Below are 26,322 nucleotides of genomic sequence, written 5' to 3'. Positions count from 1 at the left end.
TATGGCTGCTGTATGGGCCGTTTTGGACAAATGATGGTAGGAATATATTTGTCCATGCTGTGTTTGATTATTGGGTGGTCTATGGTTTAATATGTCTGCAAATCTATATTGAAATCGTAACTTCGTAGAAATCGTAATTTTCCCACCTGTTGTTTTGTTTCTCCCGTTAATTTAACGGACAGATATAATTGCTGCTTTGTTAAAATGTTGCAGTATATATATTTTTTCATTCCGTACTCATTTGGTGCAGTGTTACGTTGTTTTGTTTCTCCCGTTAATTTAACGGACAGATATAATTGCTGCTTGTTAAAATGTTGCAGTATATATATTTTTTACATTCCGCACTCATTTGGTGCAGTGTTACATCGTTCTGTAATCTGAAGGCTAACAGGCTACAAAAATAAAAATTGACCTGATGTAGAAACATCGTCTGTAAGTGTATTTTTTTGTTTGTTCCCTTACCTCTAACCCCCGTACTGAGCCGCCGGATCCACCCCCCCTCTGCGTTCCGGCACCTCCCACTTTACAAATTAAGCACTGGCTAGCTAGCTAACTCAACGATTCCTTAAATAATATTGCCACAGAAAAATGTTTCAGTTCACATCACGCTCTGCCGCTCCGACAGGGAGCTCTGCTCTGAACACCTGAATGGCCCGTTCTAACAGCTGTTCACCAGCGGTCCAGTCTGTGCCACAGTAACTCCGGACGCACAGTTAATATTAATGAACGCACCCGTAGGTAATGTAGCTGCTGAAGCTAGACCATCATCTCGGAGCAGCAGAGCCTTATTATACATCCATGAGCAGAGCCGACAGGCAGGAAGACTCGAGCACACAGCTCGTACTTCATTATAATATATAAAAAAAGAACACCATACGTGTCATGATGGCACAGCTCACGGCCGCAGATTACTCCGGGTCCCATACCCCAACCCCAAAAATATTTCGATTGCAGATCTACATGAATCACACAAACGACTTATTTTGGATTCAAAACGGCGAATTTCGCCGAAAGGTGACAAGTTTGCATCACTGAACATAGACAGAGCACAACTGAAACATAACATCTGAGATGTAACAACATAATACACTTTTTGGGGATGTGAGGAGTGAGGGACACGGCTTAGAACGGGCGTGTCGCCTGGCAGGACAGGAGAGTGTGTGCACCAGTCTGCCCTGATCTATGAATTCATGTCCGTGACACTCACTGCTGCCCACAGCTGTTTTATAGAAGGAAATTCCTTCACTTCATGAAAGTGTTTTAACCACACACACATGACGGGTGTTATTTTCCCCATAAGGAACAAGTCGCTGCAAATTATCCCGCTTATCACACGGCCACATTCTCAACAAAGTAACGACATGACTCCCAATATTAATTTAAATACTTTTATGGATTTAGAAAATGTTTTTATTGATTTAAAAAATAGTCGTATGTATTGATTTAAATTGACATGCATCCGCTAAGAAAAATAGTCCGTTGTTGCCGTTTTTTAAACAGTCTGAATGAAACGGCAGCTCTCAGCTGTGTATTTACATAACTAATGGCCCATCAAGCACAGCTCTCTCCCCCCTCCCCCCTTGATCTTTCTTCTCCAGCAGCTAAATTAACTGTAGGTTACTCTGAGTGACAAGTTTACAATTAGACACAACACTGTCATTGCAAGTGACCCTCAGTCAGGGGTGGACTGGCCATCTGGCATACCGGGCATCGTCCCGGTGGGCCGTTGACCCAATGTGGGCCGGTCCGCAATGTTTTTTTTTTCTTTTCATTTTTTTCCCTCTAAATTCCCTCCAATTGGGCCGGCCAATTGGCTACAGAGGGCTAGCAGTGTGTTGCCAGCATCGACACATATTATTGGTCTATTGTTTGTCATTGTCAATCAATCATGAGCTGATAAGCTCAGAGAGCCCTGACAGTGCTGTCAATCACAACACAAACCAGGGTGGGGCGGGACCTCATGGCATGGGTGGGAGTCGCGGGACGGGCTGCCTGCTGCTGAGCTGAAAATGGATAAGCAGAAGAAACGCCCGGGTGGTGCTGAAAAACTGCGACTTAAAAAGCTGAAGTCTCTGGAGGTGGAGGCTGCTAAATATTCTAAATTGACGGACCTATTTGATGCCGTGGTCACCGCCCCAGCAGGTGCTTCTGCGCCGGGAGACGAGCGAGTGGAGGCATACATCGTAAGTAATGTTAGCCTGGGCTGGCTAGGCTACATTTTTGAGACATGTCCAAAAAAAAAGTAGAAAACGTTTTTACATTGAATGTGATGTGACCTAATTAACTGCATAGTCCTACTTGTGACAACATATTAGCCCAGAGTTGAAGGGCTGTGAATGTTGGTAGTTGTGGTTGATTTTGTTTAAATATGCCGAATTGTGATATTATGGGTTTTTATTGTTCAGATGATTTAGCTAGGCTAGCTAAGAGCTGCTAACGTCAGCGGTTTCTTGTAGCCATAGCAACAGTAAACGTTCACATGGACCAACGAGCTGTAAGTAGAGATGAAGCTGCAGAATCAAGCTGTATTGTAAATACAGATGAGATACTTTGAATTTTAGCAAAAAATATAAGTAAACCTATAGGAAATAATTAGATTAATTTGCAATATTTGCCATTGAATTTATTGTAATCTTTCAATTCATTTATTGTTTACTGAGGTGATAACTATTTCATAATTTGTGTGTAACTTTAATTTCTTTGTATTTGTGTTACTTTTACTGTAGTTTTCAAATGGCTGTGTATAGTGCTGTCTTGAGCATTTTCAGGTATTGTCACAAAGATCTGACTTTTTTGCATTGGAAAACACTAAGTGTCATAATGAAAACATGGCAAAGCCACTAGTGTTGTTACGCTCGCGAACGTTTCGTTCAATATGAACTAATCTTTTATCTTGTACATTATTCTGTAGTTTTGAGTTATTTCCCCATCTAATGATAAATGCTTTCCCTATGTCCAGCCCAGACAGGTTCAGGGCAAGTCCAGCTGGTCAGTTCAGGGAGAGAGCCAGACCAATTCAGGCAGCCCAAAGACTGCACCACCTGAGAGGGAAAAGGCTGTAGAGAGTGAGGAGTATGTCAGCCCAAAGACAGGATCACCTGAGAGGGAAAAGGCTGGAGAGAGTGAGGAGTGTGTCAGCCCAAATACAGGATCACCTGAGAGGGAAACAGCTGTTGAGAGCTATGAGTGTGCCAGTCAAATAACAGATTTGTTTTCACAACCTGATCAGAGAAATCTCCAGTCATTTTTAAATGACCATCCTCAGCAAAAAAGTAGCAATCCAGTGGTGCAGAAAGTGTTCTGTAGCAGAGACGGCACCATTAGAAGGTGGCTGACATACTGTCCAGAGCGTCACATGCTGTATTGTTTCATCTGCATGGCATTCGGTAAGAGAACTGATAGCAGTCTGTTCATCAGTGGAATGTCAGATTGGAGGCATATACACCAGCGCACAGAGGAGCATGAGAGAAGCAGTGGACACAGAAACTGTGCTGAAGCTTACCTCTTGAAATCCGCCAGTGCTGATATCAGCAGTGTGTTTGGTGGCAGTCAGATGTCGGCGCACAGAGAGCAGGTCAGAAAGAGACGGCAGGTTTTGGAGCGCATCATAGATGTCTTCAAGGTTCTTGGGAAGAGGGGGCTTGCATACAGGAGGTCAGAAAATGAGGCAGCATATACTCTGGAAGACCACACAGTTGATCATAATAATTTCTTGGAACTCATACTTCTACTGGGGAAGTATGATTTCTGTTTAAAAGAGCACCTGGACAGCTGCATTGAGAACAGCAAAAAGTTGCATTTGTCTGGTGGCACGAGAGGCAGAGGCTCCCTTGTAACTTTACTCTCCAAAACCACAGTCAACTCAATGATAGATGCAATTCACCATCTGATTCAAGAAAACATCTCCAGTGATATCAAGAAAGCAGGAATGTTTTCAGTGCAGCTGGACACAACACAGGACATCACCTCTCAGGATCAATGCTCTATAATTATGAGGTATGTTAGTGATGTTGTTCATGAGAGGCTTGTTGCAGTGCTGAAGTGCAGTTCATCCACTGGACAGGCCTTTGTCAACATGCTGTCAGAAGTTCTGGACAAAATGGGCCTCAGCAAGACCATGTGCATTGGAAATGCGACTGATGGGGCATCAAACATGCAAGGCCAATACAAAGGATTCTCCTCACTATTGTCTGCACAATCTCCAAACCAGGTGCATGTATGGTGCTACGCACATGTACTAAATCTGGTGCTTGCAAACACAACCCAGATTGTTATTGAGAGTGGGTCCCTGTTTGCGCTCCTCAATGGCATTGCGGTATTCATCAAAGAGTCATATAAAAGGATGAATGTGTGGGAAGAGTCAGGCCGAAACAAGAGACGTAGACGCCTTGCTCCTATTGGCGAGACACGCTGGTGGGCCAAGCATGAGGCCCTGAAGAAGGTGTTTGGCTTCTTTGGAAAACCGGAAGATGGTCTGTACGTTGATGTGCTGTTGACATTATCAGCTATACAGAAACAGGCAACAGTGAAACCATGTATCCGTGTCATGGCCAGAGGATATGCAGTCATTGCTCAAGTATGAGACGATCTTGACGGCTCAAATCTTCCTCCGCATATTTGAACATACCTCTCCATTGTCTAAATACCTTCAGACGGCAGGATTGGACATCCTCTCTGCTCACAGAATGGTGGCATCGACACAGGATACGCTGAAAAGCTTGGGAAGAGATTTTGAATCTGTAAAAAAAGCAGCAGACACATTTGTCAACTGGACAAACACAGAAATCCAAGAGAGAGATGACACGGACATTGAAGTGGAGGCCACACTGCCACAAAAGAGGAGGAGGATGAAGAAAGTCTTGCCTGGAGAGATGGCTCAGGATGAGACCCTGGATGATGCAGAAAAATCCTATGAGGTGAATGTGCATAACCGGATCATGGACACAGCAATTGAAGCCATTCATAGGCGCTTTTTAACACACGGCAATCTATATGCTGACTTGGCATGTCTGGATCCCAGAAACTTCCCTCAGCTCTGCACCAGTGCTCTTCCCCAGTCTGCCCTTCAAGACTTAAGCAAGTGCTTGCAAGGATTTGACAGCAGGGCAACCAAGGAAAATATGCAGGCCGAGTTGAAAAGCTTTGCACTCCAGTGGAACAGGCTGAAGGCATCCCCATTGGCAGAGTACAAAGCAAGAACAGTAGAAGATGGATCAGGTGGTGAGGAGGACAACACAGAAGAGGTTGAGATAACTCCCATAAGCTGTTGCTCCTGCAAAGAATGCCCTCTGTGCTGCTACCAGATACTTCGCCGTTTCAACATGCTAACAGATGCATACCCTGTCCTAGGCCTTGCTTATAAATACCTGCTTACATTATCCCTCACACAGGTGGCTTGTGAGCGCACATTTTCAATTTTGAAGTTTATTAAAAACAGACTCGGAAGCACCCTCTCATCTGATAAATTGGAGGCATTTATGTTGATGGCCACAGAGAAAGACATCCTCATGTCCTTGGACTCTGACTCTGTGATAGACAGACTTGCAGAGAAGAGTGAGCTGCTTAAAAAGCTGCTCCACTGATAAGGCGAGAAATATTTAATATTATTGTTATTATCACACATCACACATTATGGATGTAGTAATTCATTATTTGTCATTTTAATGATGATTTTCAGAAGTTGTATTGTGCTTATGTGTTGATCCTTAATGCTGTGATCATGTACACTAAATTATCAATTATTCTCCATTACAGGTTGTTCTGATATATTTGAGGAGTCGTTCTCCCTCTGTTCTATATGTGGACTTGTTCTCTCATTTAGGACCACTGTTAGAATTTGGTAAGTTTATCATGTATTTTTTAATGTTGTATAAATTCATACTTCATAATTTTAAAAAAGTTTTGAAAGAAACGCACATCCCAAAAGTTTTCAACTCTAGGTGCAGGACAGAGGAAAACATTTAATTTATTTTTTCAGACTTAATAATGTATCCAATTCCCTCTCAGGTTGACCACTTGACATGTGAGAGCTTGAGGAGTTGTTCCCCCTCCGTCCATGTTCGAGGACTTGCTCTCTCTCTGCCTCCACTCTCTACCTTCACTGCACCAAAGTTTGGCTGTTGAGTCTCCTCTAGTATGGTGAGTTTATCATTTTTTATGTTTTATGAAATCATACTTAATTTGTGATGATTAGAGACTTAATAATGTATCCGATTCCCTCTCAGGTTGACCACTTGACATGTGAGAGCTTGAGGAGTTGTTCCCCCTCCGTCCATTTTCAAGGATTCGCTCCCTTACCACTTCACCACTTTTTGAGAAGTCTATGATTTGTTGAGTATGTCATGTGTCTTATAATGTTATATGAATTCATACTTGATTTGTGATGAGGAGAGACTTAATAATGTTTCCATGTCTCTTTTAGGTGGACCACCCTATATATGAGAGCCTAAGGAGTTGTTTTCCCTCTGTCCCCTTTTGAGGACCTGCTTTGTCTCCTCCATCATTCACTGGGCCACTTTTAGGTTCCTGAGCTTATTTCATGTGGTGAGAGGAATGCAATATGTGTATGTTTAAAGGTTATGTTTAAAGGTTTATGTGAAGAAACATACTATATGTGCGATAAAATGACAATTGGTAATTCATAAATATCTCTTTATATTCTCTGCTACCATTATCTCCTGTCAAACAGGTTTTCCTGACCTGCTAGAAGTTCTTCTATGATGCTTGAGTCATCCATCATATCTGAGAGCTTCGTCTTGACTTTGTGAGTTTATTATGCAACTTGTTTTGTCTCAGATTGAAACAAAAGGTTTGATTATGATTATTTCCTGGCTGAAGATTTTCATTTTGATGGTTTTAATTTCAAACATCTGCATATCTTTTAAGTTCAATTAACAGTTATGCAGGTAGGCCTTAGGGCTCTTTTGAGACTTAAGTCATCCTTCATGACAGATACATTTGTTGACTAAGTGTCACTACATGGCTACATATATTTGTCAGTACACAGATACTGAGTACAAGTTCTGTTTGCTGTTTCTTTCAGGTCACGAATTTGGTGAGGAGTGGAGCTGGTTGGCTGCGGACGAGGAAGTATAGAGCAATACATACTTGTGCACATACACGTATATGAGAATGCATATCTATTCAGACCTGTAACCCATGTCTTAGACTTTTCACACAGCTACAGTATATATATATATTTTTTTCCAATTCTCTATTTATGGTTTCATAATTAGTGAGTGAGTGAGTTTCAGCTCTAATGCTGCTACTGTCTGTAATATGTTTCTATTTAGATTATTTGTCAGGATATTTTTTTGTTATTATTGTCCGAGTCTGGTTTTAACTAATACTGGGCTTACACCAAAAGATTTTCACAGTCACAGACTAAAAACTGAAAGGGTAGCATAAGGGTTATTCCCGTTAGTCTCGTCCCACCCCTAGTCATGACATAACTTCTGTTGTGATTTGACACTATAATGAATAAAGATTGATTGATATAGCTGTCCATTTTAGTCCTTGAGTTCATAGTTAAGTGCTTTATTTGTTAACTGCTATCAAGGAATATGACTCTCCTTTGTAGTATGCATGAGAGAAGATGCCGCAAGTTTAGTGGACTTCTATGTAGTGTCCGCTGAAAATGTAGTGGGCTGGTCTGGACAGAAAATGCCAGGGCTGAATTTTTGTCCCAGTCCACCCCTGCCCTCAGTTAGTTGACTTTTATGTTCAACTGCTAAATTTGTCACTGATAAAAAAGGGCTTCTACTGTACCTAATTACCTTAACACTAGAACCGCCAGAGGTTTTTGTATAGGCCTACCTAAACCCGTCAAATCCCGCTATTAGAATGCAATTTTTAACAACATAGGGTGCTACATAACACACTTTCAGGAAAAGTCACTGACTGGGAGACTTTAATATTTTTCGAAAAAAAGTTACATTGCACACACACAACACACATCACACAAATTGACCCGATTGGCGGTTCTAGTGTTAAATAAACTCACTAATTAATTAAACCAGTTCAATACGCATTATTCTTATTCTTATTATTCTTTATGAGCTCAGAAAAATCTGACGGCAGGCAGTTAGCTCTGATCACCTATGATAAATGCGCCGCACCTAATCGCTGGCCATTCAGCCACAGACACTGTTCGAAATGGGGGGGAGCTAGGGGGAGCTTGGCTCCTCCGAAGAGGGAGGGAGCTCCCCTGAAGGCTGGCTTTGAGATAAATAGGGGGAGCCCAAAACAATCGTGCATATTTGTGTCACACAGATTAGAAATGTTGAGTTTCTGTAAATAACAGTTATTGAAATAAATAATAGTTATTGTTCATTACAGTTTCTGAATATTTGTTTTATATTTTTGAATATGTCTGGGTGTTGGCATCTATACGTGGCGGCGCTGCATTCTTACTTACGTTGCTAAGGTTATGTCGGTGATGCCGGCGAGGTATTTTAAATGTTCATATTGATATTTTTTTAACTCTGGTTTTGTAATAAAAAATATGGCAAAACGAAAACAGCTAAGCGTCACAGCTTTTGGATTCACAAGCAAAGAAGCGAAGGAGTTTAAAAGTGACAACGTGAACGGAAAACAACTTTTAGTTGGCCGGCTGTAAGCAGCGTTAGGGTCGAGCTTGACAGCTCCACACCGAGGAAGAGGCCTGCCGATGCGGAGCCTGAAGAGGCTTCAACAACGGCCACATCCGCCGGCATAGTGACACCGTCTGTATTAGTAGAAGACAGTTTTTATAGCAATTGATCGCATCCGCACTGCTGCTCCAGTCAACAGAGCGTGCGTGTGACATATTTAGTAGCAGGATGTGGTCTGAAAAATAGGGCTCCCCGAAAGCAAATGGGTAATTCGAAAACTGACAGAGGTCCCTCTATACAAATCAAACTGTAGACGGTGTGAAAGCACCTATTGTTTTAAATAATGGTCGGAATGTGACCTGTGAGCCTTCTGAATTACCGTGGGACAGCACATTCTAAACTAAAATGTTCAATCAATAAAGTAACATCTTATCTTATCTTAATAATATCTTCATATTAATAATAATAATAAATCATACAGTATGTGTCCGAAAGGGAGCAGGAGGAAGCAAACACAAAAATATACAAAAAATATACTGCATATTAAAGCAAACGATTGTAAAGGTAAAAGTATGAGCATAACAAATAAAGAAGTGTAATGTAAACATTTAAATTATAATTATGATTATTTAATATATAAAGACTATATATTATTGAATTACAAGATTAGTTATACTTTAGTTGATCTAAAATATTGATGTGTTCAAATGCTCTTCAAAACACAACTGAAAGTCCATGAAACTTGTCTTTCTGTATTTGTGAATGAAGCGCCATCTCCTGGTTAAAACCTGAAATTGAAAATCTGGCAACGCCCTCTTGGAAAATAGTGGGAGGGCTTAACATTCCTCTATACTGGTCTTTGGCAGGTCGTAGGCAGGAAGCTGTAAGCTGGAGTCTGAAATTCAGTGCTACATCTGTACGAGATGTTTTCTTACGTTTGTCATGAAAAATTATGTCTCAGGAATGTAGGGTTTGGGAATTATGGCAGGTTTAAAAAAATATATGAAGGCACATTTCAAGCTGTCCTCCACTCTAGCTGTGACATCCCGCACTCTAAGAAATTCTTCCATTGGACTCCTTTGTGTAGTTCAGTAGTATAGTGACATTATTATGTAAAACTTGCGCTTCTATTGGCTTGCGCTTCATTACATTGTGCGTGATAGGCTAAGGGGCGGGACATCTCTAAGTGGTTGACCAATCACAACAGAGCTGACTGGTAAAGATGGTTTATATTTTAGCCTTTGATTACATGACATGGGTTATTAAAGGTTTATATTTAGTTTTAGCTAATAATCTGTGTCTGTAAAGTAACTGAAGATGTCAGAATGAGATAGTGTAGTAAAAATACAAAGTAGCATACATTGAAAATACTCTAAGAAAGACAAATAACTCAAAATTGAAGTTAAAGGTGACCTTTCATGCAAAATGCACTTTTGTACGTCTTTTATACATGAATATGTGTCCCCGATGTTCCAAGGAACTCACCAAGTGTCAGAAAACACAACCCTCTCTGTTTTCCTCCATACCCAAATCTCTTAAAAAGGGTCTGCAACGGATCTGATACAGACTGATCCAGATTTGAACACTTCTATGACGTCACAGAAGTGGCGCTACGGCTATTGGGCCAACTCCACCAATCAGGAGGAGACAGCAACGGACATTGCTGTTTGAAAGCGCTGGAGACGCTGTAGTACATATGCCAGGCCTGTAGATCGTGCTGTTCTCACAGAATCAGCCCATGAAAAGACAGTGTTAAATTGAGCGAAATGAGGAATGGCTAAAATGCATGATGTGTTTGGTATTTTGAAAAATAATAAGTATAAATATGCCTTATATAGGTATGGTCCTACACTATATTATTCAAATATAGCATGATAGGTCCACTTTAAGTACAGTAGGCCTATTTGAGGAAATGTACAGTACCCAATTAAATTCTACCAGTAATTTTAAGAGTTGACTTTCAGCAGAGTGTGATGACAGATGGCAGCATTAACCAAAGCTGCTTTATTTCAGAGAAACACCCCTGGGAACCATTTAAGGTATTTAAATAAAAGTGACTGTGAAGTTCTGTGGTTCTGACTGACCGGCTGAGTGGTGGGTTTCTGTCTACATTACCAATATCACTCGCAGGTAGTTCTCGTTAGCAACTAACTTGTTTAATGTAAATGACGGACAGCTGGTGTATAGTGAACAGGTGTTAAAATCTACAAACTTTAAAGCGCTAACCATTGTTTTATGATGATCCCACTGTGAAGCTAATGTAATGCTAGCTTACGCTACCAGTTAATCATAGGTGAGGCTGAGGAAAGGGAAAACTCATCCTTGAGGTTAAAAGACAAGAAGCTGCAGACCTGCACTTCTGCACTGTTTATATTTTTTTTTTTTGCACTATTATCAGTTTTATTGTGTTGCACTTTTGGAGGAGCCAGTGTTTTTGTTGTGAATTGTTTAATTTAGGCCTGATTTTTCATTGTCATAACTACACTGTAGCTATGTACGAATGACAATAAAAGCCTTGAATCTTGAATTCTTTGTAAGGTAGCTAACATTTTTTTTCTATGCAATGCCATGTGCAGCATGACATCAGATCTGGGTTGTATTTATCTATTACCTGACTTCCTAAATAAAACTGTGTTGGTACACTGGCTCCTCTTGTGTAATATTTGTAACAAAAAAGCTGCTCATGGACGGTTTAAAAAAGAGACTGCTTTTTGACTGATTTCAGGGTACCGTGGTATTTTGCATCTCTCTTGGAAATGTTGATGAAGTGCATGATTTTGTATGGCTTTGTATATTCCATTTTTTTCATTCCTAAGTCTGTAAAAGAAATCTGATTATACAATTTAGATTTTTTTTATTCTTATTGATTAACTCTGTTAGTTTGTTTTTTAGGTGGGCGTTAATGCTGGATACATACCAACTCAACCAGTATGGACTCTTTCAATATGACACTCTTTCATGCCATTTCATTACAAAAGAAGCCCCCCACTTGTATCATGCAGGAATAAGAACATATGGTTAATAAAGCCTCTGAAGGGACCACTTTGACAACATGAAAAAAAGCTTCCCTGCTCTCAAGATTGCTGGAGTGCTCTTCCAATAAAATCGTTTCTCTTAAAATCCATCTCAAACTGAAACATGGCCTCTGTCATGTAATGAAAAGCTCAGACATCTTCAGAAGCAATCACAGTAACATCATAAAAGCTGTCTACTGCAACACCTCACTGATGAGCCTCTTTAAAGCCTGAAGTGCTCCAGTGGTGGAATAACTGTTATGGCGCTTTTCCACTGCAGGGCCTCGCTCGGCTTAGTATGGTATTGCTAGGCCTCGTTAGGCCTTGTTAGGTGTTAGGATGTCTTTAGGCCAGAGACTAGGTTAAACTGAAAAGAGTACAAGGAAGCTTATAAAAGTTAACAGCATTTAATGAAACGAATGATCCGGCGATATACAATGAAGTGTGCGAGTTGGTGGGTCCCCCCCTCCCAGCTGTTGGTCCCGTGCACGTTGGGTCAGCGGAGGTTGAAAAAGAGATCGATTCTCCCTGTCCATCACGGGTTATCAACTTTAGTCTTCTCCTATTGGCCGGTGTCGACGGGGGCGGGTCCAAGGCAATTCCTGTCATTTTTCTGGTGTTAAATTACAGCATTATAATGTCTGTGGTTATTTAAACATTCCCTAATAACAATATTTCAGCGTCAATAAATGAGTGTTAAAGACAGTGTGTTTAGTGTACAACACCACATGTCATTTCCCCTTCAATTCACGTCATCATCAATGCGAAAAACAAAACCAACATCAGCCGTTAGCTGTGAGCCCTCAGAGCTCACAGCTCCTCATATCTGTTCAGAAACTACACAAAAGTTAAACAAGTACAAACCACAGACTGTCTGTGTCATGGCGAATAGAGTCGCTGGTTTATTTATGTCTGTATAGGCCGTTGTTGTGAGTGTGGACGGTCGGAGCATATATTGCGTTTGCTTAGCCAATCTCCATTTAGAAAACACACATTTTAAAAGGTTTTTCACCTGCCGTCTTGTCTGCAGACTTGTCAAAGCATTAATTCATGGTTTTTACTAACCGGTATCAGTATATTGTTACTTCGGCATCATTTTGAAACGTGTATTACAATTAAATCACGGTAAAATATGTTCATTTTGTTGTAGTTGCCAGCGATTCTCTCACTAGTTTAGCATACTCAGCCCGTTTGTTGGCCCGGAAAGAACCTCGATTTTGGAGAGCCAGAAAACTGTGAAAAAGTACCCGCTAACTGGAACTAAGCCAAGTGGAAACGCAACCAAAAACGAAGACTGGTTATTCACTCCAGTCTTGCAGCATCCCTCCTCCGTTGTCCCTTCACATATGGAGGACGGAACATGACATAAGTATAAATAAATGTGTAAATAAATGTATGAAGAAATACAGGAATAAATAAATAAATACGTAAATAAATAAATAAATACATAAATAAATACACAAATAAATAAATACACCAATGTATAAATAAATAAAAGTCAAAAATAAAACAGAACACATGTTATTATATATCTTTCATAATTTCTACATTTACGCGACATACATTTATTTATTTATGTGTCCGTATGCTAATGAGGTGGGCGGTCCTAACCTCAGTCTGAGGGAGGATTCACCAATTGTTGTAGCCAGGCAGAAGCAAGAGATTTGTGGCAAGTCAAATCTGTACATTCTGTGTACAGTGTCCCTCAATAATATAATATATTAAACGTGCTTTACATGAAATTCATCATGACACAAGAGAGGACGGCAGGACTTTAATTTCCCGTGTTCAGTGAATGCAACTGAGGCATGACACCAGACTAATCAGAGAGTGTGTGTGGCAATAGTGCATTTAGTGTGATAGAGGGAGAGAGAGGGACCGGTGCCAGCAGGGACCGTTTTGTTAGCGTTAGCTAGCTGCACTAACGGACATAAGGAGCTGTTTGTTCCACAACAAGCTAGAGGAGAGTCCTCTCCTCTCAGACTGAGAGACTCAGGTGAGCTAAGGACTCTCTGAGTGTTTAGATAGTTAACTTTAATCTTGCATTCACACCAAGCGGCAAACTCTGGGGCAGAGCCGGGAAGCCCATAAGGAAGTGCCACAAACTGCAGTTCAACTATTGGCCGATAGGGGATGGCTGCAGAAAGGAGCAATTTCCATAGACCCCCATGTTAAAGGAGAGGTGTCATGGCCATTTCCACTGATCATAATTCCATTGTTGAGCAGTGGCGAGCCGTCAGGGCCCTCTAGGCCCTCGGTGAGGGCCTAAGATATTCTAAAAAATAATATTAGAAAACATAAAAAAAAAAACATTTTTTTTAAATATTATTATTTTTATTTATTTTTCTTGTTACATTTTTCATTAGTTTCACCAAAATAACTTGATTTAATTGTATTTAAAATAACATTTCCAAAGAAATAAATTCTTTGAATCTGCCTGTTCAGTTTCTGTTGGAATGTGAGGGGTTAAATGCCGTCTCTGCGAGTTACGGCCCGTCCACACTACAGCTTAAAAAAAAGCTTGCCGGCGGGCGTGTCTGAAGCTCGACCAACAACCAATCACATGAATCTCCCGCCCCTGACACACAAGCAGCGGTTTGATTGGCTAGAGCTTGTACTGGCATATGATTTGATTGGCTTCCACCGAAAGCTTCAGAAGCTTCAAAAGTTGAACATTGCTCAACTTTTGCAGCCTGAAACGCCAGGAAAACTCCGCTCTGCTACCCACAATTCAGTTCGGCGAAAAGCGAGGCAACGTGACGTCACCCCATTCAAAGTGAATGGGCAGACGCGTTGGAAACCGTTTTTTAAAGCTGTAGTGTGGACGGGCCGTTACTGTGAAGACGGGAGGGCTTGTTGGTCCCTCTCTACATTCACAGAGGGCCAGCTAAAGTAACTCAATGAGAGAGTAATGTCAAATGACAGTACAATGGACCAATCATATCTTCCCTCTAAATGGGCGGGCTTTATTTTCGCGGACTTTATGACAAGTTCCGCTTGCTGTGAGGTCTATGGGTCTATGCAAGTGGTGCAGTGACGCTTCCTAAAACCCGGAAGTAAGCCGCGCTCAGATTCCCTCGACAGAAAGCAATGGGATTTCTCCATAGGATTTTGGAAAATAGCTCGAAATAAGGTCTGTGGAAAACGAACCTGTTGTAAATGCACGTTTTGTTCAGCCGGATATCCACATGTCTACCCTACTTTTATTATTTTCGAATCATAAATCTAATCGATAGATTTATGATCAGCATAAGTTCGTTCATGATAGCTCACTCCAGTCATAGTGATGACATCGTTGCAAAATTATTAACCGAGTCATTTTCAAGATTGAGTTACAATGATAAACTGGAGTGGCAAAGGATCAGCTGAATGACCCGCAAGTGCTTCATCCAAAAGGACAGGAGGATGGACTTTGTGTTTAAGTGATTTGATCATCAAAGGTAGGCCTAAGTCATTTTCAATGTGGGCCGCCGTGCCGACTTCATTCATTTGTAATTGTTACTTGGCTGTGGGTGCCCTGTCATGATAGGTGTTGAAATTGTGTTGTTTTGTGTGGTAGAGGGTCGCTGTCATTGATGCGTTTTGCCCCCCGGGCCGCTGTTTTGATATTCCGCTGAAGTATACGCTGTGACGTAATATCTCTTCTTTTTAAGAGGGATGGGTTGGGGGGGTCAGAGGGCCTAGGTATAAAAGTCACGGCTCGCCACTGTTGTTGAGGTATACTAAAATAGAAAAATACTGTGCAATTTTCCAAACTCACATTGGTTTCGCATACAGCATCTCTGTAAAGCAGAGGTCGCCAACCAGTCGAGTTTGGTGCGGGTAGATCGCGGACAGTTAAAAAAAAAAGTAACAAAAGAAAGACAAATAAAATAAAAATAATAATGTTTGAAAAATACGTTTTTAGATGTAAACCATCCACCACCCTGTTAGCAGGTGCCACTTGATTGACGTATATTTGAGACACCTCAATAATATAATACATTAACCGTGCTTTACGTGAACCTCATCATGACACAAGAGACAACGGCAGGACTGTAATTTCCCGTGTTCAGTGAACGCAACAGAGGCAAGACACCACACCAATCAGAGAGTTGCATGGAAATACACGTGTGCTTTTGTCATTCAAGCTCGGCTCTGTGTGTGTGTGTGGCAATAGCAAATTTAGTGTGATAGAGAGAGGGAGAGAGGGAGAGTGGGAGAGAGGGAGAGAGGGAGAGAGGGAGAGACAGGGACCGGTGCTAGCGGGGACCGTGATGTTAGCATCTGGTTAGCTAGCTGCACTAACTAACTAACGGACATAAGGAGCTGTTTCCACAACAAACTGGAGGAGAGTCCTCTCCTGTCAGACTGAGGGGCTCAGGTGAGCGAAAGGACTCTCTGAGTGTTTAGAACGGTTTTGTCACAAATTATTCAAAAGATTATTTCCGCGGCACACCATCATTATAGTTATACAAACAATAAGAGAATAAATGAAAAACAGGTATTAAATAGCCTACTATATGTCAGTTAAACAAGAATACAGTTTAAAAGGGGAGTGATTTGTACAATATCCATAAAGAAAAAGAAAATATGTTTACAGTTCTGTTTCATATGGGTGCTGAGAGAGGTATCCATCGATCTCTTCATGTTGCTGTCAAAGTGCACCAGATTGATGCTTTCAACTTCAATATTTAAAAACATTTTTTCCCGGGGGAGCATCCCCCCGGACCCCCCTAGAGGAGGTGAGGACCCCCCTAGAAGTAGGTGAGGTCCGCCCCCCAATAGCACTTTACCCCTGCCTATATGCCGTGAGCTGATTATGGAGCCTTCATTGTAACAGTCGCGGGTGTACTGTGTGTGTGTGTGTGTGTTACGCCTAGATATCTGTTTCCACAAGCAGTTAACTTTATATTTTTGTATAAAAATAGTTAAATATTGTATGAAGGCATTAATCTGTCATCACTGACTTTATTGACAACTATTCGTAAATAGTGTAAATAATACTAAATTGGGTGATTTCGCCTTTCACCTAAGCCGAGGTCGGTGATCTTGGGCTTAAAAAGGTTGGTGACCACTGCTGTAAAGTATGTGTATTCAACAGTATTCACTTTGTCCACTAAACGGCTTGCTGCAGCTCCCCCCCCTCCCTGTGAGCCCAGTGTGCTCTGATTGGTCGGTACGTTGTGAATCGCGCTGAGCTCCGTGGAGGTGTGATTTACTTGTTTAGCGATACACAGCCAAACACAGCCAAACTCAACCTGAACACACACAAAGTCACAGCCGAAATAAAAACAATAAGTGTGGCTTGATATTGAGTTAGAAAAGGTTTATAGGTTGATAAACGCTGTGAGAATGGGTCTGCGGAGAGAATTTTGCCGCAATCCCAACTGTCTGTTATCAGCCTGCAGCCAGGGAGCAGAAATCATCAGAGCTCCCTGCACTGAGTGTGTGTGTGGATTGGTCAATTTGGACCAATCAGCGGGGGCTTAACGTAACGGCTCCGCGGACGTAACGTAACGGCTCCACGGATTGGCCCATTTAGTTCCGGGTATGGATGACGTTTCACCAACGAGGCGTTTTGGGGAGGTATTTTCTGTGTTAGAGTTTTACTCGCTACAGGGTGTACTTTAAGGGTTTTGACTCTGCACCCCCCCAGGATTTCCAAAGCACCCCCTAAGCACCCCCAAGAAATATGTGTTTTTTTAAAATAATTTTTCATGATTATTTTTATTAAATTCAATCAGGAAAATTACATCATTTATTACATCAATGCAAATGTGAAACAAACAAATGTTTGACCAAATACATAAAGCCAACACAGGTGATATGATTAGGCCAATGGCCAGCACCCATTAGATTTTTGACCTGCCCATAGGCTAAATTACTTTGTGACACTTGAGTGACTTCCTGTTAGCTTGAGCCCCAAATTATTTGCTAACAGCAAAGTGACAAATTGATCGTTTTGTAGTCCTTAAACGTCCATGTGTGGACACTCAATCAAAACCAACTGAAAGCGAGAGGTATTCTGCACATAATAGGCCTCGTGAGTACAAGTAGCTTACTTCTGGGTCACTGTGTATCATTCAAGCTCTGCTCTGTGTGTGTGTGGCACGAGCCATTTTGTGTGCGTGCGCAAGCGAGCGAGAGAGAGAGCTCGCGCACCGGTGGGTATCTACCGGAGATCGTTGTGGTTAGCATCTGGTGCTAGCTAGCCAAGCTAACGGATATAAGGAGCTTTTTCAGTCTCAGATAACCTCAGCTCAGGTGAAGTATAGGACTCTCAGTGTTTAGATAGTTATCTCAGTGGGTCTCAAACGGTTTGTTTTAAAAGGGGAGTGATTTGTAAAATATCCATAAAGAAAAAGAAAATCTGTTTACAGTTCTGTTTCATATGTATGTTGAGAGATGTATCCATAGATCTCTTAATGTTGCTCTCAAAGTGAACCAGATTGATGCATTTAACTTCAATATTTAAACAAAAATCTTCCCGGGGGAGCATCTCCCCGGACCCCCCTAGAGGAGGTGAGGTTCGCCCCCAAATCGTAAAAAATAGCACTTTACCCCTGCCTATATGCCGTGAGCTGATTATCGAGCCGTCATTGTAACATTCGCGGGTGTACTGTGTGTGTGTGTGTGACGCCTAGATATCTGTTTCCACAAGCAGTTAACTTTATATTGTTGTATAAAAATAGTTAAATATTGTATGAAGGCATTAATCTCTCATCACTTTATTGACCACTATTCGTAAATAGTGTAAACAATACTAAATTGGGTGATTTTTCTAGTATTAAAGTGGTAAGATATAATTCGGTAAAACGGTCACTTAAAGTCAATGAAGACAATTGTTTGTAAAATGATGAAAATAATTTAAAATCTATTCTATGTGGCATATTTTTTTAAGTCTCTTGATAAACATTTTAAAGTTTTGATAAGATGCACATTTAAAAACATAAAGAAATTGTAAACAAAAATAAAGTTCAGAGGCCATTTTGAACTATAGTCATATGACTTTAGTCAGGCCACATGTGATGACATCACTCAGAGGACCCTTGAAGACTGCCCAAGTTGAAGGTAAGTTTAAATGTTGCTCCTAAATTTGAGATGATTACACCTTTTCCATGTATGGTACCGCGTGTCACAGATTTGAATGTCATTCGGTGAAACGTCAAAGTGTTTATAAAGTTTTTAATTTAAAAAACAACAGCGGTAATTAAAGTTTAAAAGTCTCAAAAATGCTACAACTCCTTTCACAAACTGGATAAATGCGACATATTTTGTTAAAGGAGGATGAAAGCGTAATTAAGGAGCACTATTGGAGTGACTTTGATGGTTATTGGACTCAGGATTCATTAATTTGGATTCCCGCTGTACAGATGTAGCACTTCATTTCAGACTCCAGCCAGCTTCCTGCTTACGACCTGCCTAAGACCAGTATAGAGGAATGTTAAGCCTCTCAGCCTTTCAGGTTTTAACCAGGAGATGGCACTTCATTCACAAATACAGAAAGACAAGTTTCATGGACTTTCAGTTGTGTTTTGAAGAGCATTTGAACACATAAATATTTTAGATGCTATACTAAAGTATATCTAATCTTGTAATTAAATAATATATAGTCTTTATATATTAAATACTCATAATAATAATGTAAATGATTACATTACACTTCTTTATTTGTTATGCTCATACTTTTACCTTTACAATCATTTGCTTTAATATGCAGTATATTTTTTGTATATTTTTGTGTTTGCTTCCTCCTGCTCCCTTTCGGACACATACTGTATGATTTATTATTATTATTAATATGAAGATATTATTAAGATAAGATAAGATGTTACTTTATTGTATTGATTGAACATTTTAGTTTAGAATGTGCTGTCTGTCCCACGGTAATTCAGAAGGCTCACAGGTCACATTCCGACCATTATTTAAAACAATAGGTGCTTTCACACCGTCTACAGTTTGATTTGTATAGAGGGAGCTCTGTGGCTCAATGGCCAGCGACTAGCTGTGGCGCATTTATCATAGGTGATCAGAGCTAACTGCCTGCCGTCAGATTTCATTTAAAAAACAGATCTGATTTTAAGACTATTTCTGCGCTCATAAAGAATGATAAGAATAAGAATAAGAATAATGGGTATTGAACTGGTTTTATTAATTAGTGAGTTTATTTAACACTAGAACCACCAATCGGGTCAATTTGTGTGATGTGTGTTGTGTTTGTGCAATGTAACTTTTTTTCAATAAAATATTAAAGTCTCCCAGTCCGTGGCTTTTCCTGAAAGTGTGTTATGTAGCACCCTATGTTGTTAAAAATTGCATTCTAATAGCGGGATTTGACGGTTTTAGGTAGGCCTATACAAAAACCTCTGGCGGTTCTAGTGTTGAGGTAATTAGGTACAGTAGAAGCCCTTTTTTTTATCAGTAACTAATTTAGCAGTTGAACATAAAAGTCAACTAACTGAGGGTCACTTGCAATGACAGTGTTGTGTATATTGTAAGCTTGTCACTCAGAGTAACCTACAGTTAATTTTGCTGCTGGAGAAGAAAGATCAGGGGGGAGGGGGGGAGAGAGCTGTGGTTGATGGGCCATTAGTTGTGTAAATACACAGCTGAGAGCTGGGATCCTGATCTGCCGACGAGGCTCCATTAAAATGGTGCGTGTGCGTGTGTGTGTGTGTGTGTGTGTGTGTGTGTGTGTGTGTGTGTGTGTGTGTGTGTGTGGGGGGGGGGGGGGGGTGTGGGGGTGTGTGTTCGTGTGTGTGTGTAGAGGTGTGTATAGTTAAAACACTTTCATGAAGTGAAGGAGGTTTTCCTTCTATAAAACAGCTGTGGGCAGCAGTGAGTGTCACGGACATGAATTCATAGATCAAGGCAGACTGGTGCACACTCTCCTGTCCTGCCAGGCGACACGCCCGTTCTAAGCCGTGTCCCTCACTCCTCACATCCCAAGCTACATCCCCACAAGTGTATTATGTTGTTACATCGTTTTAGATGTTATGTTTCAGTTGTGCTTGATTCAAACTTGTCGAAATTCGCCGTTTTGAATCCAAAATAGGTCGTTTGTGTGATTCATGTAGATCTGCAATAAAAATATTTTTGGGGTATGGGGGGGTCTGGGACCCGGAGTAATCTGCGGCCGTGAGCTGTTATGTGCCATCATGACACGCATGGTTTTCTTTTTTTATATATTATAATGAAGTGCGAGCTGTGTGCTCGAGTCTTCCTGCCTGTCGGCTCTGCTCTCATGGATGTATAATAAGGCTCTGCTGCTCCAAGATGATGGTCTAGCTTCAGCAGCTACATTACCTACGGGTGCGTTCGTTAATATTAACTGCGCGTCCGGAGTCACTGTGGCACAGACTGGACCTCTGGTGAACAGCTGTTAGAACGGGCCGTTCAGGTATTCAGAGCAGAGCTCCCTGTCGGAGCGGCAGAACGTGATGTGAACTGAAAAGTTTTTCTGTGGCAATATTATTTAAGGAATCGTTGAGCTAGCTAGCTAGCATATATTGTCACTATCTGCTAACATTAGCTTTAGCCTTCTATTTCTAATAGTTTTTTTCATAGGCTATAAACAGAGGTGGTATATATATATATATTAGTGGTGGGCATAGATTAATTTTTTTAATCTAGATTAATCTCACTGTATTCTTGGAATTAATCTAGATTAATCTAGATTAAAATGGCTCATTTGAATTCTGCCGAAGGCATTCAGAATATGTGTGCTACCCAAATAATGACTAAAAGTAAGTCTTTGAGAACGGGTTTCTCAAGCCAGGTGGTGCATTAGACCAGGGGCTCATCTCCAGTTTCCAAAATGCATCACAAACTGACAAAGACAGACAAAGTAAATTAGAATAATTTCACTACTAGTAGTAAACAACTAGCAATTATCAAGAAGCAAACATAACGTGGTGGTAATTAAAAGGCTACAAAATTAAATTATGTAATTTAAAATGACATAACGTAGCATACCTAAAGCGAAGGAGTGAAGTTCCCAGCTAGCATCGATGAGGTGTACTGTAACGCCGAGGTAGTTGTCGTTGTTAACGGACGTCCAATGGTCCCCAGTCAGTGCTACAGACCTCGCCTCTACCATCTTCTCAACTTTCGTAGCTTTCTCTTCTGCGTGCTGGTCATGTATTCTCCTCATGATAGTTCGCCTCGCAGGCAGTTTGTAAGATGGGTCACCTGTGGCCGCCTGGAGAACAAGCTCGAGCCCGTCATCTTCAACCACGCTAATGGGCCTGCAGCTGGTGGCAATCCACTGAGCGAGGAGACTAGTTAGCTTGGCTGATAGAGCTGTGCTGACGGGCTTGCCTCGGTTGCACTCAAACATAGTTGTTTGACGACGAGTCTTCCCCCGCGCTACATCAGTGCTCGGCCCGGCATCTTCCGCATTAGCTAAGGGATGCTTTGCGTTTAGGTGGTACTTGAGACTGGATGAACTCCTACAGTAAACTAATTCCGCATTGCACAAGGTGCAAACAACCTTATTTTTGTCGAGGTTTCCATCGGGAAGCTTCTTAAAAATAAATGTCCCCTGAAGCAAACCCCGCGGCTTCATTCCTGCTGTATCCATGTTAGCATGTCACGTTTAATGTGGCTGATTTGACCGGGGTCAGATCCATAGACAGTAGAAGAAACACAGGTCAAAGACTCGATCTCGCCCCCTACAGTGCAATTCGGCTAGGTATACATCCGCGCTAAATTATCAAGGTGAAAGTCATCATCGCTTGCGTAGTATAGACCCAGCTCCCAACCCAACTTTGAGAATAGATTAACGGCGATATTTTTTTTTATCGCCGACAAGAGTCTCACGTTAACGCAGCACGTTAACGCCGATAACGGCCCACCACTAATATATATACAAGATCTGAGTGCTTACTTTTACTCAAGTACAATATATATATATATATATATATATATATATATACATATATATGTATATATACATATATATGTATATATATATATATATATATATATATTGTACTTGAGTAAAAGTAAGCACTCAGATCTTGTTCTAGAATAAAAGTAGAAGTACTCAGATCTAAACTGAAGCAAACCGGCCGCCAGCTTGAACGCCTAACCATGAAATCATGCCTCACAGTTCACCATGATTCCTACAAACTCCATCTCACTACCTACAGAGACGCCCTCAATGCCGCAAAATCTGCTTACCTCTCCACCATCTTCATCGACCCCTCCCGTAACCCCAGGACCCTCTTCTCCACCGTCAACAAGCTCCTCAAACCCCGTGCTGACACCCTCTCTTCCTCCACTTCCACTCTATGCAGTTCATTCCTCCAGTTTTTCTCTGACAAAATCACTGCCATTAATCACTCCCTATCCGCTGCATCTGACACACAAACATCTCCCCCAACATCCACCGCCACAATTCCTCCCTCCATCTCCCTTGACCTCCCGAGCCCTCCTCCCCACGGCATTCTCTCCCAGTTCACTCTGGTTACCCCCCCTGAAATACTCCAACTGATCAGCTCCTCCAAACCCACAACCTGCTCGCTTGACCCTCTACCCACCCCTCTTCTGAAGTCCTGCCTCCCCGTCCTCTGCCCCTACCTTGTCAACCTTTTCAAGTCCTCCCTGTCCCAAGGAACCGTTCCCTCTGCCTTCAAAACTGCTGCTGTCACTCCCATCCTCAAGAAACCCGGTCTGGATCCCTCCTCCCTCAGTAATTACCGCCCCATCTCCAACCTCCCCTTTCTCTCAAACACAATAGAACGCATCATCTCCAAACAACTACACCGCCATCTCCAAAAAAAATGACCTTTTTGAACCCCTTCAGTCTGGTTTTCGTCCTCACCACAGCACAGAAACGGCACTCATCAAAGTCCTCAATTCCCTCCTCACCTCTGCTGACACCGGTTCCCTCAAACTCCTCATCCTCCTTGACCTGAATGCAGCCTTCGATACCGTGAGCCACACCATCCTGCTTACCCGACTCCGGGATATCGGTATCGAAGGTACTGCACTCAGCTGGCTCCAGTCCTACCTCTCCGACAGATCCCACTTCATCTCCCTCAACAATCACTCCTCTACCACAGCTTCAGTCACCCAAGGTGTTCCCCAAGGTTCAGTACTCGGCCCCCTCCTCTTCATCATCTACATCCTCCCCCTTGGTCAGATTATCCGCCATCACAACCTGGACTTTCACTGCTATGCTTACGACACACAGATCTACCTCAGCACCAAATCCCCCCACAACCCCCCTCTCACACACATCGAATCCTGTCTGACTGTAATAAAATCCTGGATGCAACACAACTTCCTCAAACTCAACAGCAATAAAACTGAACTCCTCCTCATCGGCTCCAAATCCACCCTCAGCAAAACCCCCAACCTGACACTCACCATCGATGGCACCCCTGTTTCCCCCTCCACCCAGGCACGCAACCTTGGCGTGATATTCGACCCCACCCTCTCCCTCGACCCCCACATCCGCCAAGTTGTAAAAACCTAATTTTTCCACCTCCGCAATATCGCCAAACTCCGTCCCTCTCTCACCCGCCCCACAGCTGAGCGACTCATTCACGCCTTCATCTCCTCCCGCCTTGACTATTGCAACTCACTCCTCTTCGGCATCAGCACAACATCCCTCAACAGACTCCAGCGTGTCCAGAATGCAGCCGCCAGACTCCTCACCCACACCAAATCATGGCATCACATCACCCCGGTCCTCAAAGAACTCCACTGGCTTCCCGTCTCACACCGCATTCACTGCAAACTCCTGGTCCTCACCTATAAAGCCCTCCACCATCTGGCCCTCCCCCTACCTCACTGACATCCTCATCCTCTACCAACCACCCCGGTCCCTCAGATCCACCTCAGCCGGTTTGCTCTCAATCCCCAAGGCCAAACTCCGGAGCTTCGGGGACAGAGCCTTCAGTCCCGTCTCAAAACCCACCTCTTCAACTCTGCTTATCCTAAAACCGCCCCTCCCCCCTCTGAACCAACATCCTCCTGACTGCTTTTCTGTTTTTGTTTTTGTTTTTGTTCTTGTTTTGTTTGTCGACCTTACTCATAATGTAAAGCGTCTTTGGGTCTCGAAAAGCGCTATATAAATCCCATTTATTATTATTATTATTATTATTATTATTATCTTGTACTTGAGTAAAAGTAGAAGCACTCAGGTCTTGTACTTGAGTAAAAGTAGAAGCACACAGATCTTGTAGAGTAAAAGTAGAAGTACTCAGGTCTTGTACTTGAGTAAAAGTAGAAATACTCAGGTCTTGTACTTGAGTAAAAGTAGAAGTACTCAGATCTTGTACTTGAGTAAAAGTAGAAGTACCAGAGTGTAGGAATACTCTGTTACAGTAAAAGTCCTGCATTCAAAATGTTCCTCAAGTGAAAGTAGAAAAGTATTCTCATCAAAATATAGTGAAAGTAGCGACAGTAAAAGTAGTCATTGTGCAGATTGGTCCATTTCAGAATAATAGATATGATATGTTTTATAATGATTGATCATGAAAGTGTTCTCAAAGCTGGTAAAGGTGCAGCTAGTTTGAATGACTTTGTATACTGCAGGGTAGCTTGTGGATTTACTCCAGGTGGAACTAAAGTCGGAATTAACACTTGATTATATTTCACATCATTCATCCACATCTGTAAAGTAACTAAAGGTATTACATACATGGAGTGGAGTAGAAGTACACCATGTACCTCTGAACTGTAGTGGAGTAAAAGAACAAAGTAACAAAACATTGAAATACTTAAATAAAGTACAAGTATCTCAAAATTGTGCCCAAGTATAGTACTTGTTGAGTTTATGAACTAAGTTACTTTACACCATGTGGCTATAAAGATAGAAAGACTAAGCCTTGCACAGAGGCATGAAAATACATTTTCCAAATGCTCAACAGTGCTGCCAAAATTATAAACTGACTGCTACACAATTAAAATAAATGCTTTTATATATTTCTATTAGATGTGACTCTTTTGCCTTTCTGTTAACACTGCTGCTTTAGTTGTTCTGACTGCTGAAATCCTCTGTTATTCCTCATTTTAAAGCCGATATTCCGTGGGGTGGGGGAGCCGGGGGCTCGGATCCTTGTCACCTTTTTCATACAGATGAGTTTGCATCCCAAAGCCTCAGCCACCTTAATTCATGTAATAAAAACATCTCAGGTCAGTAACACTCAAAGCTAAATGTGCAATACCATGTTCAGCTATATTACTATTTATAATGTTATTGTTGTTACATCCGAAGATGTACATATTGGAATGATTTCTTAACTTACAGTAGGCTATTTTTTACAATGTGTGTTGGAAGGATTTATTAAATGACTATGAATATTGTCATTGTTGAAGGCTTTTAGAGAAGGATGAACTATAAACCTGAATTACATAACATTTTATACCTAAAAACATAAAAGCCACAATAAATAAATCACAATTATTGTAGTTATTTTTACCTCCCGTATTGCTTTCAACCCACCAGCTTTTATGGTGTTGTTACGTCACTAACTGTAAGCTTGTCACATACAGTCTATGGTCACTCAGAGTAACCTACTGTTAATTTAGCTGATGGAGAAGAAAGATCAGGGTGGGAGGGGGGAGAGAGCTGCCGTTTCATTCACACTGTTTGAAAAACGGTAACAACAGACTATTTTTCTTAGCGGATGCATGTCAATTTAAATCAATACATACAACAATTTTTTTTATTTTTATTTATTTTTTTTATTTAACCTTTATTTAACCAGATAAAAAGCATT

The 26,322-nt window shown here is 41.4% G+C and overlaps 1 protein-coding gene across 4 annotated transcripts; it reads left to right on the top strand.

Annotated features, from left to right (window-relative positions):
• The first annotated feature begins 1,687 nt into the window (after positions 1 to 1,687).
• LOC307039589 (uncharacterized protein) lies at positions 1,688 to 7,504 on the top strand. Of its 4 annotated transcripts, XM_079681817.1 has the most exons (8): positions 1,688 to 2,183; positions 2,960 to 5,586; positions 5,755 to 5,839; positions 6,007 to 6,138; positions 6,225 to 6,334; positions 6,422 to 6,543; positions 6,689 to 6,763; positions 7,043 to 7,504. In XM_079681817.1, exons 1-2 carry the CDS (start codon positions 2,010 to 2,012, stop codon positions 4,580 to 4,582), a joined length of 1,797 nt encoding a protein of 598 aa, XP_079537943.1. In that variant the 5' UTR covers positions 1,688 to 2,009; the 3' UTR covers positions 4,583 to 5,586; positions 5,755 to 5,839; positions 6,007 to 6,138; positions 6,225 to 6,334; positions 6,422 to 6,543; positions 6,689 to 6,763; positions 7,043 to 7,504. The 4 variants fall into 4 exon arrangements, 3 of the variants coding, with proteins under 3 accessions (XP_079537943.1, XP_079537944.1, XP_079537942.1); XM_079681818.1 differs by having other exon boundaries at positions 2,960 to 5,839; positions 6,225 to 6,329; XM_079681816.1 differs by having other exon boundaries at positions 2,960 to 5,839.
• The last annotated feature ends 18,818 nt before the right edge of the window (positions 7,505 to 26,322 follow it).

The sequence above is a fragment of the Notothenia rossii genome (assembly GCF_949606895.1).
Source record: "Notothenia rossii genome assembly, chromosome: 5".
In the NCBI taxonomy this organism is placed as follows: Eukaryota; Metazoa; Chordata; class Actinopteri; order Perciformes; family Nototheniidae; genus Notothenia; species Notothenia rossii.
The sequence above is the reverse complement of the archived record's forward strand: the minus strand, read 5'-3'. Positions and strand labels throughout refer to the sequence as shown.

Bases quoted from the DNA above. Each gene is read 5' to 3' on its own strand.
- LOC307039589 (XM_079681817.1), top strand. From the start codon at position 2,010: ATGGATAAGCAGAAGAAACGCCCGGGTGGTGCTGAAAAACTGCGACTT. The intron at 2,184-2,959 runs GTAAGTAATGTT...CCCTATGTCCAG, and splicing joins AGCGAGTGGAGGCATACATC to CCCAGACAGGTTCAGGGCAA.